At 35.2% G+C, this 16580-nt stretch overlaps 1 protein-coding gene and 1 non-coding gene across 7 annotated transcripts in view; both read left to right on the forward strand.

Annotated features, from left to right (window-relative positions):
* SHOC2 (SHOC2 leucine rich repeat scaffold protein) overlaps positions 1 to 16580 on the forward strand; it is a 93992-nt gene that overhangs the window by 68584 nt on the left and 8828 nt on the right. For all 6 annotated transcript variants that reach the window (XM_521602.8, XM_016919317.4, XM_063782102.1 and 3 more), the window contains one exon: positions 12460 to 12590. In XM_521602.8, coding sequence (XP_521602.2) covers positions 12460 to 12590 — 131 coding nt within the window. The remainder of the gene's footprint in view (positions 1 to 12459; positions 12591 to 16580) is intronic.
* MIR548E (microRNA mir-548e) lies at positions 857 to 964 on the forward strand. The gene has a single exon (NR_106642.1). It is a non-coding gene; the product is annotated as a microRNA mir-548e (primary transcript).

Here is a 16580-nt window from a genome sequence, read left to right on the forward strand (position 1 = left end):
TGAACTTGATAAAAAACCGGATAATAAGACCAAAATTGCTTACCAAGAAGAAATAAATTAAAAAGTTACATTCTGGTGGTAGTTTTAAATATTAGATGTATTTGTTTTGAATAAATAATAAATTCACATGTAATGTTATGCAACCTATCTTTACCTGGTTTTTGGTTTCAGGGTAATGCTGGCTACGTATGTTCAATTTTTGGAATAGTTTGTATGAAATTGCATTATTTCTTCCTTTAATATTTGATAAAATTCACCAGTGAAGCCATCCAGGACAGGACTTTTCTTTATGGGAATTTGTTTTAAAGCAATTTCAATTACTTTAATAAATATAGGGCTATTCAGGTTATCACTTTCTTCTTCAGCAAACTTGGTCATATTGGTCTTTCAAGGAATATATTTGTTTTATTTCAATTATCACATTTAAAAGCATTAAGTTGTTCATAACATTCTTATTATTTTAATATCTGTAGAATCTATAGTAATGCCACCTCTCTAATTCCTGATATCAAGAATTTGTATGTTTTCTCTTTTTCTTAATCATTCTGGTTAGAAGTATATCAATTGTATTGATCCTCTCTTAGTTTTATTGATTTTCCCTATTGTTTCTCTGGTTTTTATTTCATTGATTTCCATTTTGAACTTTATTTCACCAGCTTACTTTGAGTTTTATTTGTTCTTTTTCTAGTTTCTTATGGTGGCAGCTTGAGGTCATTAATTTGAGACCTTTCTATTATTCTCATAAAGACAGTTAGCACTGTAAATTTCCCCTTAAGTACTGCTTCAGCAGCATCCCACAAATTCTGATATGTTGTATTTTCCTTTTAAAAGTATTTTCTAATTTACCCTTTTGTTTCTTCTGTGATCTATGGCTTTATTAGGTTGGTACAAAAGCATTCGCGGTTTTTGCTATTACTTTTAAAGGCAAAAACTGCGACTACTTTTGCACCAACCTGATAGAAGAATGTTATTTTGTTCCCAAAAGCTTGACAATTTTCCATGATATATTATTGACTTCTAATTTACCTCCATTGTGGTCAAGAACATTCCTGATAGGACTTGAATTCTTTCATCATGGTAAAAGTATTCCATGTGCAGTTTAATGTGTATTCTACTTTTGTTGGGTGGAGTGATCCATAAATATGAATCATGGTACAGATGAGGCAATCAATGAGTTTATTCTACTTTCTGCCGTTTCTGGAGGAGTCTCTTTTTCTTCTTATTTTTGTTAACTGCATTGTCAGCATAGGTAACATACCTTGTTGTACTAATTCCCATTTTTGTTTTAGTCTTAATGTTCATCAGCAGTCCTGTTGCCATAGTTGCCTCAGTCATTTCTTGGTTGGCTGAAGTCAATCTGGTTGGTAGTCATTTTCTCAAAAATGGTTCATGGGAGCAATATTCTCCTATAGTTCTTGTATGTGTGTAGCTTTTATAATTTAAGAACAATTTAGATAGATAAAAAATAATTGGATCAAACTGCCTTTCCTTGAGGATCTCAGTAGAACTTGTTAACAGGTAGTTCTACCTTCTTCTGGAATTGAATGTACAAAAATAAGAGGCCAGTCCATTTTCTTTTTTCCCCATGATAAGTGGCTTAGTCATTTTGCTTGGCCAGCCAAAGTATTATTTCTAGATTTCTGAAATTTTAAGAACTATATTTTATTTATCAGTGTTTATTTTTCAGGATCATATTTTCCTAGTATACTCTGGGACAATTCAACATATAGGTTTAAGTTTTATTTCAGTACAGTGTTCTTCAGTATATTCAGTATATATTCAGTGTATATATGCTTTCTGTTTGCCATATATATTCAGTGTATATTCAGTATAGTGTTCAGTATAGTAAATATGTCACACAGTGACATATTTAGTTTGTGTTGTATGTTTTTACATTAAAATATGTATCTGTAAGTTTGGTTAGTATGAACAACAAACTAATTGGAATGGTAAAGAAGAAAAGAAAGAATAATGCATAATCTCATCATAATCACTTTCAGTGGAATGTCACATAAAAGCACTTTCAAAAAATGACTTTATAAGATCCAAATTCTTAGTCTTAGAAAAACAAAATGTTCAAGGGCTGAGGAATGCGAGCGCACGGTGCGGGACTGGCAGGCAGCTCCACCTGCAGCCCCGGTGCGGGATCCACTAGGTGAAGCCAGCTGGGCTCCTGAGTCTGGTGGGGACATGGAGAGTCTTTATGTCTAGCTCAGGGATTGTAAATACACCAATCAGCACCCTGTGTTTAGCTCAAGGTTTGTGAGTGCACCAATGGACACTCTGTATCTAGCTGCTCTGGTGGGGACGTGGAGAACCTTTATGTCTAGCTCAGGGATTGTAAATACACCAATCAGCACCCTGTGTTTAGCTCAAGGTTTGTGAGTGCACCAATGGACACTCTGTATCTAGCTGCTCTGGTGGGGACGTGGAGAACCTTTATGTCTAGCTCAGGGATTGTAAATACACCAATCAGCACCCTGTGTTTAGCTCAAGGTTTGTGAGTGCACCAATCAACACTCTGTGTCTAGCTGCTCTGGTGGGGCCTTGGAGAACCTGTGTGTCGAAACTCTGTATCTAACTAATCTGATGGGGACGTGGAGAACCTTTGTATCTAGCTCAGGGATTGTAAACGCACCAATCAGCACCCTGACAAAACAGGCCACTCGGCTCTACCAGTCAGCAGGACGTGGGTGGGGCCAGATAAGAGAATAAAAGCAGGCTGCGGGAGCCAGCATTGGCAACCCGCTCAGGTCCCCTTCCACACTGTGGAAGCTTTGTTCTTTGGCTCTTTGCAATAAATCTTGCTACTGCTCAAAAAAAACAAAAAACAAACAAAAAAACCCAACAAAATGTTGCTTTACTCTACTGCAAATCAGACAGGAGAACCAAAATTTAAGATACTTGAAATGTTATGAAGTGATTTTCTTATCCTTCTCGTTGATATGTTTAGTCACTATGTATATCTTAGGATATTAAACATGCTAGACATTTTATTGTTTCTTGAACATATCAGGTAAATTCTAGCCTTGAGATCTTTGGGCTTCCCATCTCTCTGTTTAGAACTCTTTTCTCCTAAATATCTGTGTAACTTTGCCTGCTCCTTCAACTGATCAGATAGATATATATAGCATGATTTTCATTTGGCCTTCTTCTCTGTCTCAAATAGTCTAACAATATTTTATTATTTAATATTTTTATATATGTGTCTGTATCTCAAACTTGTTAAATAACAGTCAAAGGGGCATGTGATTAAAGTACTGAAATGAATAATCCTGGTAAACAGAGAAAGCATAGGTGGTGATGTATGATACAGTCTTCTAGTAAGTAGGATTAGTGTCCTATTGAAGGTAATTCTTCTATGTTTTAAGTGTGTTTACTAATATGAAAACATTTGATTTTATTATTAATCTCTTGTAGTTTAGATGTTATCTCAGAATAACACATATGCCTCACCTCTAGCTTATTCTATAGGGCCAGATTACAGTATTACAAATTGGAAATCAATGAGAACTGAAACATTAACAACAAGAAAATTTTAAATAACATTGCATTTACTTTTATATGCTTTGATGGTTGTCACCAAGTATAGTACCGCTGTTACTCTGAGTAAATGGCAAAGTAAATTAGTAATATTTATTGAAACTTTTTATGATATTGTAGTCATTTATCGATTACCATGTTTATTAAAATAATTACTTTATCTTTCTCCATCCTTTCCAGTCCTAGTGTTTTGATTATGTAGCAGAAGATTGAGGTTTGGTGGGAAACTTTGACGTTTGGGTCTTGGTCTGTTAAAAATTTCAACAGTTTTAATTGACCTTTGAGATTTTCACTCTCATTTATTGAAGATGAAGAATTTACCCTAAGTAGTGGAAACTTAATTGAATTATGGTTCTCCTGATACTTCTCCTTTTTTAAATCCTACTCTAGTTCTGAGAAAGTATAACTTAAAATGAAAAACAAACAGAAAGCCCAACACCTATTCTGCAGAGTTGATGCTAGTCTGGAAGCAGCTGCCCACTCTCTTTTCCTTGGACTAAAGAATCTTGCCCTAAACTTGTAACTGAAAATCAAATCTTGTATTGTCTTAAAATCACTTCCCAGAAATCACTGTATTTACTTGCCTTTTCCTTTTTTCTTATAAGTAGACCAGAATGTTTTTTACTTTTTTCTTTATTTAACATGAACATTCCTGGAGTAACTATCACTCCCCTGTGATAATTACTGCCATTTACTTCCAGGCTGAGAAGCTAGTATCGCTGACAACTCATAGGATGTGAGGAAGAGACAGAAGGAAATGGGTTGGGGATTACCAAGTTGCAGTTAAGTAAGAGAGTGCTTAAATACATATTTATAGTTTCTCTGATTTAACTGTTAGTCTGCCTTGTTGAATAAAAAAAGTATTATTTTATATGAATATTTTCTCATTCAGAAATTAGCTATGAACAGAAGAAAATATTAAGCTTTATTCCAACAGTTATTTTGTTTTAAAGTATGAACCTGATGTTTTTTAAAGCCTTCTGGTACCTCTGGTAGTTTTATGTAATCCAGGGAAGAAACAGTCTGAAGTAGGAAAAAATATTTTACTTTGTATTTCTTCTCAAAATGAGATTAGGAGAGAACTGTGCCACAAAACCTTGCCTTCAAGGCTGGAGTGCAGAACAATTCACAGAGGCCTTTTTGTTGCACTGGGCTCTGAAGAAATGTTACATTAATTATGGTTATATCAACAAGTAGCATTTTAGTCATTTTAGTAATTGGGTTTTAGGTAATTACAGTGCAGCGTATGTATAACAACTTTACTAGTTTTCTTTTTAATGGTGGTGTTCTTTGGGTTTTTAACATTCAGGAATTTCTGTGTTGCTTACTTTTCAGTTTGCTTTCAGTTTAATGTTTCTGAAAAAATAATGGTACCTTTGACATTTCATCCTTCCAACCCTGAGTCTTTCCTACTATTTTTTTTGCTACTTTGTTAAAATAAGATTATGATCATTTAAATTAGTCTTACTCAAAAGTTATACTAAATTAAACTAAAGTTGCTGGTTATATTTGCTGAAATTGAAAGAATCTAATTTTAATTCATGGCCATTTGATTTCACCATATTTTAAAAATCTGACAGCGTAAGAGAAAGCAAGCTGTCAAAGTGGAGCACAGAACAATTTATAGACAAAGTTAAGCACTTGAAAGCTAAATGCCAGTGATTGGCAGTGATCAGCCTATGTTTATATACAGGAGCTCAGCAACAATGATTTTATTTCTTAGTCAAGATGGCTCAACATTAAAGCAAGCTTGTGTTGATTTCTAGGTTGCAGTTTAGTTTGTGGTTAAAACCACTCATTGAGAGGGGTTAGAGCTGAAACCACTGCAGAGGGTTAATCACAATAAATGCCAGACTTCTGATGTTTTCTCCTGGCGTAAAAGAGTTTTGATATTTCATCCTTAATTTTTTTAACCTTTTTTATTTAGCTGAGAGTAATGGACTTTGGCAAAATGTGGATGACTCTTTGAATTTGCCAGTGGTCTCAAGTGATAGGGCCTTTGCAAATGTGAGATTTCTTCATCAGAACAGCCTATTCTCATAGATTACATTGTTAGAAATTCAACCCCTTCCACCCCAGCAAAAAGCAAAAAATTTAGATCCAAGAAAGGTGGAGGTACCTTTTAATTTAAATTACCACTGGTTTTGGTACTAGATAATGTCATGTAGCAATTTGGCTACATTATTTTTATTTTGTAATTTTTAAATTCTAGGAACCTACTCTGGTTTTAAAAGTGAGAAACTTAAGAGTTACTTGGTTTTGGATGAGAAATTTCAAGAATCTGGTTCTATTTACTAGGCTTTTGAGTTGACAAACATTTAGAATTTGGTTCCCCTACTAACCTTTGTTACCACAGAAAGTTTTTTAGTTTTCAGTGAGAATAAAAAACATTTAAAATATTGTATTTATCTACCATGATACTGTAACGGGTTATTGAATGAGGCATGTCAGTTGATGGAGTAAGATCATGGAGACTTTTCTCTGTTAATAAATTCTCCCCTCTTATGGCAGAGTTCAAAGACCCCTTGGTGAAAGATTCAGCCATTTTGTTACAATGGATCAACTTTCTTCCATAGGGAAAGCAGTGATGTAAAGGAGAAAAAGGGATGGTCTTGTTTACTTCCATTTTTTTTTTTTAAAGGTTAGCTGCCTCATTTTATCTGCAGCTGCATACAGGAAATTAAAATTTTATCAGAAGGTTTTGAAGTTCTTTGTGATCAGACATGATCACTACTTGGAGGAAAATGTTCACTTCTGCTGGCCTTGCTGTAGCAGTGGCCATAGGAATGGAATAGGCAAGGGATAAAATGTTGATACCATCCCTCCCCATTTTACAAGGATGTGAGTAAATGGGGGCTATTCTTCACTCTTAGTGGAAATAAAAATGATATAGCCTTTTGTTATTTATTAAAATTTTAAATATCTATATCATCTGACACATAAATATTTTCACATGTGCACAAAGATACATGTCTAGGGGTATTCATTACATAATTCTTTTTTAAAAAATTAAATGCCATCAGTTGAGCAATGATTGGAGAGATAATGGCACACATGACATGAAACACTTTACAATGGTTACATAGAATGAGGTATATCTGTGTTTACTTAGCATAAAAATATTTCTATCATCTGTTATATGGGGGAGGGGAGAAGCATATAGAATGATCTCATTTATATGAAAGCAAACACATAAACATAAGAAATCCCTGTATTTTTATACATATAAATAAGTGCTTAGAGACAGGTCTCAATAGGTATGTATCAGACTATAAACCATGGTTATCTAAGGAAAATAGGAAGATACATTTATATATTTTATAACTAAAAGTGATGTGGTGGGGTGGGAGGAATTCAGAAAGTTGGAATTGTTAGTAGTTCCTTCCCGGCTGATACCTAAGCATGGACTGCTCAGAAGTTGGGTATCCCAGAAAAATTCCTGCAAATATTTGTAGAATGATTAATTTGTATTCAGATAGACCAGATGAACATATATATTTTTCAATTATGTCCTATAAAGTCTGTGTTTCATAGACATGCTATTTTATAAAATAAGAACGGGTTGAAGAAAATAGATTTTTATGGGCCTTTCATATAATTTTTTGTATCTTGTTCCTAATGGAAAGGAGGACAAATAATGAAATGTTTTAGTTTCTGTAATTATTAAGAAAGTATGAATTAATGCCTATTGTATGCTTAGCACTGAAACCAATTCTGTGGAGAGAAGTATAGCAAAGCTCCTCACTTACTGGGTTTTCAGTCTGGTGAGGGAGATAACTAATCCATGAAACAGTTAACATAAGACCAAATATAATTAATTGCCAACTTACGGTGAAAACAGTGTGCTGGTATATCCAGTTTACAGAGAGGTCGGTAAGAGCTTGATAAAATGACTAAGAATGGCTCAATGAACAAATGCATTGGACTCAGTATGGAAGAAAAATGCAGTCCATGAGCACAACAGTGAGGACAGTCAAACAGCATGAAGGTGAGAATGAGCACAGCATGGTTCCGTGTCAAGGAAACAAGCTGAGTGGAGCAAAGTCAATGAAGATCTTGAAGGCAGATTTGTTGATAGGGAGCCAACCAAGTTGGATTCACCAACTAGCTGGTGACTGTGACAAGTTACTTCACAAATGTTATGGTAAAGTCCCTGCTGATTACCCTCAGATGGCTCTTACTGCTGCTTCCTAGGTATCTTTTTCATTTCTTTTTATCAAATGTCACAGGATGGCTATCTAAAACTTAAAACCACCATACTCATTTTTTTCACAATTTAGCTTATGTGTTCTCTTTATGGAGAAGATGACCCTTACAGTGTAAAGTGCCCAGACTTCTTACTTCTACATTTATTTTCCCTCTTTGCTTATCTTTTGTTCATTCTCTCCTGTTCCTAGAGACAGAGATGTTCCTTCTTTCTAAGATTAACTTTTTCACTTTCTTTATAAAGCCAGCTTTGATCCTTTGTGTTGGAAGTTGTCTCCCCCATCTCTAAACATTCAGAGATTTTGTTCATACTTCTTTTAGGGTATTATCATAGTCAACTAAGTATTATAGTTATTTGTGAAAATATACCACTGTACTGTAAGCCTCTTGAGAGAAGAGACTATGTCTTGTGTGGCACTGTGCAGTTATACAGCAGTTAAACAATAAGTAGCTAGCTTGGTGGGTGGAGGTATATTACGGGAACCCCTAGAAGCTAGCAAAGAATGTTTACATTTGATACAATAGGAAATAGGTTGTTTTTAGTATAAATGTTTTTGGCCAGGTGCAGTGGCTCACGCCTGTAATCCCAGCATTTTGGGAGGCTGAGGTGAGTGGATCACTTTAGCATAGAGATCGAGACCAGCCTGGGCAACATGGCGAAACTCTATCTCTACAAAAATACAAAAATTAGCTGGGTGTGGTGGTGCATGCCTGTAGTCCGTGCTACTCCAGAGGCTAAGGTGGGAGGATCACCTTAGGCCGGGGAGTTTGAGGCTGCAGAGAGCCATGATTGCGCCACTGCACTCCAGCATGGGCGACAGAGTCAGACTCTGTCTCTTAAAAAAAAAAAGAAATGATGAGGGTGGGATTGGAGAAGGGACAAACATGAGAAATATATTTTGAGAATACAAATAGAATTTTGTGACTGACTTAGAAGGGATGAAACTGATACTAGAAAACATTTTTAACTAGATAAATATGTACTTATTCCCTTTCTATAAAATACAGTTTTATAGAATACAACCTACCTTTTTAATGTTTCTCAATTTTTGCTTTATTATAATAAACTTTCAGTAAACATCAAATACATATTACCAGTGTCTGGCTCTGCACTAGGGTTCTGACAGTGGATAACTCACTAAGTGTAAAAATGGACACAGACATGAAATAAACATTTATAATATGGTGTAATCATGATGATAGAGGTATTGGCACAGTGCTGTGGGTGCTCCTGTGCACTTGTCGAGAGGTGGGTAGAGCTTTATCACAGAGCATAGAGTTAAGTGAGTTAAGTATCAGGAAACTAGGAATTCTAAAATGAATTTTGGGCATTTTTATTTTGTTCTTTATTTGGCAAATGGTGTATACTGTTTATTGGCATTTTCCCCCTGGTCTTTGCATTGCTAAGATAGCACATTTTGAACTTTAAAACAAGTTGACTTAGAAGCCAGAATTAAGTGAAATAACCTGCAATATATAGTCTAATATACTATTAAAAACATGTACAGGCATATAATGCAAATTGGTCACATTATATAAAATATCTCTGTAATGTAAAATATTCATCCAAAAGAAAAAGGATGGTGGAAGGATGTCACAATTTTTTAAAAAATTAAAATGACTTTAGAACTATAGCTCTATTCTTATCAAAATGTTTTTAAATTTTAAAATATAGAAAATTAGGAAAAATGTAGACAAAATGAAACAAATTTTTAATTGTTCTTCCATAATTCTGCCATGCAGAGATAACAATTAGTTTTGATACATTTTCTTTCCCTTTTTTTGCATGCCTGTTTCTTACGTTGTTGAAATCATACAAAATGCACAATTTTATCATGCTTTTCCCCCCCAACTTAACATCATACCTTAAAGTCTTTCACATCTTAAAACTTTTTATAACATAACTTTAGTATGTACAGAATATTGCAGAATATAGACATACTACAGAATGAAAATTATATATTGAACATCTATTATGTATCTGTTAGTCATGGTGCTACGTATCTTATGCACGTTATATCTAACCCCTAGAGCTACCCTGTCAGGTATGTGGCATTATTTCCACTTTATGGATAAGGAACAGACACAGAGAGGTTAAGTAACTTGCCCATGGACATATAAATGATATAAAATACTTCGGTTTTTCTATTACATTGTGATGCTTCCAATTTAAATAATTATTCTTCTGTTGTTGAATATTTAGATTGTCCCTATTTTTGCCATTATATATGACTTAATTAACATATTTTGTCATAAAGCAAATTATTTTCTGCCAACCCAGCTTTTAAGTAACATTTTTATTATAGTCTTTTTTTTTTTTTAATGAGACAAAGCCTTGCTGTGTCACCCAGGCTGGAGTGCAATGGCACAATCTGAGCTCACGGCAAACCTCCACGTCCTGGGTTCAAGCCATTCCCCTTCCTGAGCCTCCCAAGTAGCTGGGACTACAGGCACACACCACCATGCCCGGATAATTTTGTATTTTTAGTAGAGATGGGGTTTCACCATGTTGACCAGACTGGTCTCGAACTCCTGACCTAGGTGATCTGCTTGCCTCGACCTCCCAAAGTGCTGGGATTACAGGTGTGAGCCACCATGCCTGGCCTAACGCAGTGATAGCAATAGTGAATATTCTCGTTCGTATTTCTAACCTCTAAATTTTCTGGGGCTTTGGAAAGTCACTCAATTTTTTTTTTTCTCCTGAGGAATTGACACGTCTCACCAGAGTGTCATCAGAAAGACACTGATGAAGTCACTAAGTGAAGCATGCTTAGTTAATTTACAAAGCATTTTAAAGACTAAATTAACTTGTCTTTGCTAAGTGGTAGTTTTTTATTGTTGCTTTTGTACTCCACTTTGTGCTGGTTGGAATCTCACTTAACTAGACCCAGTAAACTCTTGGCCCAGTTTCCAAACACTATTGTACAAAAGTGATGTATTAGTAAATGAGCATAGCATACCTATGGAATAGTTCTAATTGGAAGAATTGAAGTGGTGGTTACATTTTTCTGCGTTATAGTTGACAACTTATGGCATAGAATTATGAGTATTTTTTTATTATCAGTGACTGATTCTTATCTTGAAAATGTAAAGGCTAAAAATTAGCTCCAATTACTCATTATGTGTAACTTCACTCACTTGATACTTTCAGCAAGAAGGAAAGATGCAGATGATTGATGACCAAATAAGGATCATGAGGCATAAGGAGTGCCCTCTTAAGGTGTAAAGGCTTAACTTATGCTATAGACTAATGTATGTTTTCTGTAAGTATTGTAGTAATATTGCATCTAAGAAAGTAAGTTGATCATATGACAGCTTTTTGAACAATGATTAAAGCAAAAGGAAAGAAATGGACATCAAGAGGTTGCGAAGGCTGAAAGGACTCAAAATACTTATCTCCAAAAAGTTAAGTGTTGACACAGGCTTCCACTTCTGTAATTTCTAACACTGGAAATAACTGTTTAATTTAAAAGTAAAGGCTACATTTGACATTTTAACCTGGCCCATCCAAGTATCTCATAGCAACAGTTGTGATTTGAAGTCAAAAAAGAAATTAATCAGCCACAACAAAATAGTATATTGGATGAAATTCTTGTCTTGTTAGCTTTTTTTGTATCAAAATTAACTTATTTTTAATGTATATTGTTTGCAGAATTGAATTTGAGTTGAACCATATATGATAGCAGATGTCATTATATTCATCATTCATTATATATAGTTGGCCATGTAGTCTTGGCAAGAAAAGTAGAAAATAAAATGCTCAGCTGGGCGCAGTGGCTCACGTCTGTAATCCCAGCACTTTGGGAGGCCAAGGCAGCAGATCACTTAAGGTCAGGAGTTCAAGACCAGCCTGGCCAACATGGTGAAACCCCATCTGTACTAAAAATACAAAAATTAGCTGGGTATGGTGGTGGGCACCTGTAATCCCAGCTACTTGGGAGGCTGAGGCAGGAGAATTGCTTGAACCCGGGAGGTGGAGGTTGCAGTGAGTCAAGATTATGCCACTGCACTCCAGCCTGGGTGATAGAGTGAGACTCAGTCTCAAAAAAAAAAAAAAAAAAAAAAAAGAAAAGAAAAGAAAGTGCTCTTCTGTTTATTTATTCAATAATGACTATTTTGTGCTCAAGCTGGATATGCTTAGATAAAAGAGACTATAACTTTCACTTTGGTTTGTAAGTTTTGGGGAGGGGGTTGAGAAATTTTTTACCATCAGGCCAAGTTTTCAGTATGGAACCTTTCTGATCTCAGAAAATAATTTATATTTTAAACAATACCATTTTAGAAATTTGGAAATTTCTTCTCCAAAATTACGTGTACATACTTATATATAACCACTTGTTCTAAATTGGATCATCATAACATAGAACAAATGGAATAAGTATTGTAAGTTTAAAATATACACTGCTTTGATGCAGTTAAATTAGGCCTTATCTAAAGATTAACTTGTTAAAGTATGCCAATACTTTATCTAATCGTTCATTTAAAAATTAACTTAACAGCTGTGTATTTCATTATTTCTCCGAGACAAGTGAGCATAAAAGTGATTTCAATTTCATCCTAATTGATAGTGTAGTGTGCGTTCCTTGTGCTAGAAGTTAAGGAACTTGCTGAAACAGTACTTCGAAGTAATTTGTAAATAGTAGATAGCCTGTGACAGTGAGAGGCTCATCAGATTTTGTAAAAAATAAATTTTTTTGTGTGTGTTTACAGGAAACCTGTCCAGTTTAAGTCGTCTTGGTCTGAGATATAACAGACTGTCAGCAATACCCAGATCATTAGCAAAATGCAGTGCACTTGAAGAATTAAATTTAGAGAACAATAACATTTCTACTTTACCAGAGGTAAGAAGTGGATTAGAGAAAACAAGATTTGAAATGAGTCTGCAAGATAATTCAAGGAAAGCTAGTAAATCTTTATAGCAGGGTAAATAATTTGGTGATTGAGATTGTTTAAATAATGAGTATGCTGTGAATGTACCACCACCGCTGAAGTAACTCCAAACAAGAAAGAATGGGTATATGAACCTATTAAGTTTTATGATTATTATTTTTTTAATGTAAAGAAAAAGGGAAAAACTAGGAGGAAAGTAAGTGTGCTGTATTCTACTTTAGCACCATGTAAATCTTTCTCATTTCATTTTGGGAACTGACAGTAAAGGTATTAAGGAAAAACTATATGGCTGGTTTTAAAATTCAGCTACCCCACCCAGTTCAGTTATAAAAAGAAAGATGATAAGTGATACAGAATGCACTATCATCAAAATTAATATTAGCAGCAATTCTCCTGTGACTCAAATTATTACCTTGTTTATGCAATAATATTAAGGCCTATTTAGTATAGAACAATCGCCAGAATCTTTTTTTTTTTTTTAACACATTTTTAGGTTTTGTTGATTCTATTAGAAAAATATTTTCACTTATTTTGCTTAGGGATTAATTGGGTAAGATATAATACTTTTTTTTTTTTTTTTTTTTTGAGGCAGAGTTTAGCTCTCGTTGCCCAGGCTGGAGTGCAATGGTGTGATCTTGGCTCAGCTGCAACCTCTGCCTCCTGGGTTCAAGCGATTCTCCTGCCTCACCCTCCCAAGTAGCTGGGATAAAAGGCACTACCACGCCCGGCTAATTTTGTATTTTTAGTAGAGATGGGGGTTTCACCATGTTGGCCAGGCTGGTCTCGAGCTCCTGACCTCCAGTGGTCCACCCTCATCGGCCTCCCAAAGTGCTGAGATTACAGGCGTGAGCCACCACAGCCAGCCAATATAATACTCTTCTTTTAAAGTTGTCTTTATCAACATTATTAGTCTTTTACTATTGACTTTCTTTTCCCACCTATTTTAGCATGTCGACAATGGATGTTTGCTTATAGTTGTTCAAGCATGTCTTTCTGTAGTAATGTAACAAAAGAATTGTGGACTTATGGATTGATTGAGCTTTGCAGAGTCTTTTTTTGTAACAAAAATGTCTTACGTAAGTGCTGCTACTATGTTTTGACTTGGTAGTTTTTCTGAGTATGTGTGTGTGTAATCAAATTAAGAACAAGGGTTCTTTAATAAGGTCAGGCGCCGTAGCTCATGCTTGTAATCCCAGCACTTTGGAAGGCCGAGGCAGGCGGATCACTTGAGGTTAGGAGCTTGAGACCAGCCTGGCCAACATGGCAAAACCCTGTCTCCACTAAAAATACAAAAAATTAGCTGGGTGAGGTGGTGGGCACTTGTAATCCCAGCTACTCAGAAGGCTGAGGTAGGGGAATGGCTTGTGGCTTGAACCCGGGAGGCAGAGATTGCAGTGAGCCGAGGTGACGCCACTGCAGTCCAGCCTGGGCAACAAAGGGAGACTTTGTCTCAAAAAAAAAAATAAGTGAAAAAATTTAAATGGATATATATCCAGTCTTATTGTCAGTGAAGTGAAACTAATAATTCCTGGGTACCTATTAGGAAATACGGATTTTCCTGGGAGCTTGTTAGAAATGTGGACTCTTGAGCCTCACTCCCAGTCCCACTGAATATGGGAAAGTATGAAGTCATAATTTAAAAGTAATCAGTGTGCTTTGGAAGCAGCGTAGTCCCAATGCAAATGTGAAATTATCCGCATTTATAGTAAGGAAAACAATAAAATCCATTAGACAGCACTTATGAGATACTCAAGCTGGGTTAGGCAAGAAATCATGAAAGTGGTTTTCAATAAGGGCATATTAAATAGCTGAAATCAGAGCTGCTAAAATGACTATTTTGTCATTTGAAGACTGTCTGAAAATGGACTTATTTTAATGTAGATGTATACATATAGAAAAGGAACTAATAATTTGAACCACATATTCCCAAGGCTTGAGTCTAGTTGCTCTGCATGTATTGTCTCATTTAATCTTTATCATAAACCTACTAGTTATTGGAGTATCCTCATCAAACAGCGAAATAAGGCTTAAGAGAGGTTATATTTTTGGCCAAATTTGTTACTTTAAATATTTTTCTGGAAGTATGGTAAGAGGTATGTTGATTATCTAATTAATCCACCAAAGTTGACAAAACTTAGTAGAAGGTGTAAAATAGAAGCCTAGATGTGTCTCATTCTAACAAAAAAAAAAAAATGATAAGCAACCCCTGCTTCACAATGTGACTAAGAAATGAGAGCTTGAAGAGCTGGCTTCTTGTTGCCCCTTCTCAAATATACTCAGTATTAACATTTTATCATAAGAGTCAATTCAATAAAGTAAGTCAGTTGTAAGAATAAAAAGAATCACATTTTTTGCCATGAGGCTCAGTAAAACTCCTTTATTTTCAATCGTGTAGCCTGTAGAGATTTTTCCTGAATTGACTGCCATGCAGTTTTCTTGCCACTGTTTTACCTCTGTTGTTCCTTTTGTTTCTGTACAACAATACACAAATTTTAAGGGTAGCTTCTTAAGGTACAGTATAAAGAACAAGTTTCAGTTCTCTGTATAGTTATATCCTCAATTATATAGTTACTTCATTCCTTCAGATGGCTTTGCCAATTATACTGTCACCTCAAGTACTAAGTTTTCAATTTGCTGATGGTGGACAACTGAAGTTTGAACATTATTTTAAAAACATACATACCTCATACAGTGCTTGCTTCTCCCTGCTTGTGCTTTTACTTTGAATCTAGAGTGTTTCTTCTGTTTCTCTGAGTATTTTAAAATGTTTTCATCCTTCAAGATCTAGCTCACTGTCAACTTTCATCCTATTTTTCCAGTTATTCCAGTTTTCCTTGCTTTGAATTTAAATAGAGAAAGGACTTAAAATTTAAGCACTTACTTCCTACTAGGTATTGTTAAGTTATTTATGTATTTTATCGCTTTTAGTCTTCACTATGGCCCATAAAATATCATTATTTAAAAAATGATACACTAGGTTCGGAAAAATAACTTGCCAAAGTCACAAGCTATTTAAAGATAGAGTCAGGATTCAAAACAGTTTATAGCCTGTACTAGGATTTCTCAGATGTTAATGAGCATGCAGATCACCTGGGAATCTTGTTAAAATGCATATTATGATTCAGTGGGAGTGGGGCCCAAGAGTCTGCATTTCTCACGAGCTCCCAGGGGATGCTGATATTGCTCTTCCTTGGCCCAGACTTTGAATAGCAAGAGCCTATTCTATATAATTGATTATTGATTATATATGGTTGTATATTATTTTCTAATTATTTCTTACCTATGTACTTCTATAAATAGAGCTTAATCTTCTTTACCGCAGAGATTCTTTGGTAATACCTGAATATTTTAATACTTTGGTTAAATGGTGAGAGGCTAAAGTAGGGCAAGATGGGGTTATGTGCTAAGTAAATACTTGTTTAATGGGTACATATATGCCCTCAGAAATTTCACCATATAGAAAAGCGGTGTATTATACAGTATCAGGAAGCATAATCATCTACTGAATTTAATAGTTCCTAAAAGGAATCATTATGTTAATCTTAATAATTTAGAGATAGGTATATGACTAAGACTAGGTAGGATTGGTCACACAGCCAGTGGCAGAGACAGGGCTCAGACCTGGGACTGTCTGACACTAAAGTTTCTGCAATGTAGAAGTTTCAAATTAGTCACCCATGAGGCACCTCTCACACACAGACATGTTTTCCTTACTCCATACAGTGTTTTAAATAAATTGAAGCCAAAGAATAAAAATTGGGAAAATTTTCTGTTTCCTCCTATAAAATCTGGAAATCTACATTGGTTCCACATTTCTGCAAGGCACCAAACTGCTAGAACTGTGTAGTGACTGTCCCTGTAGAGAAGTGTCACAGACTGCCCCAACCAGTCTCTGTCATTTGTCACCCCCAAAGCCCTTTGAGGCATTTGTGTTGGGACTG

The sequence above is a fragment of the Pan troglodytes genome, chromosome 8 (genome assembly GCF_028858775.2).
Source record: "Pan troglodytes isolate AG18354 chromosome 8, NHGRI_mPanTro3-v2.0_pri, whole genome shotgun sequence".
NCBI classification, from domain to species: Eukaryota; Metazoa; Chordata; class Mammalia; order Primates; family Hominidae; genus Pan; species Pan troglodytes.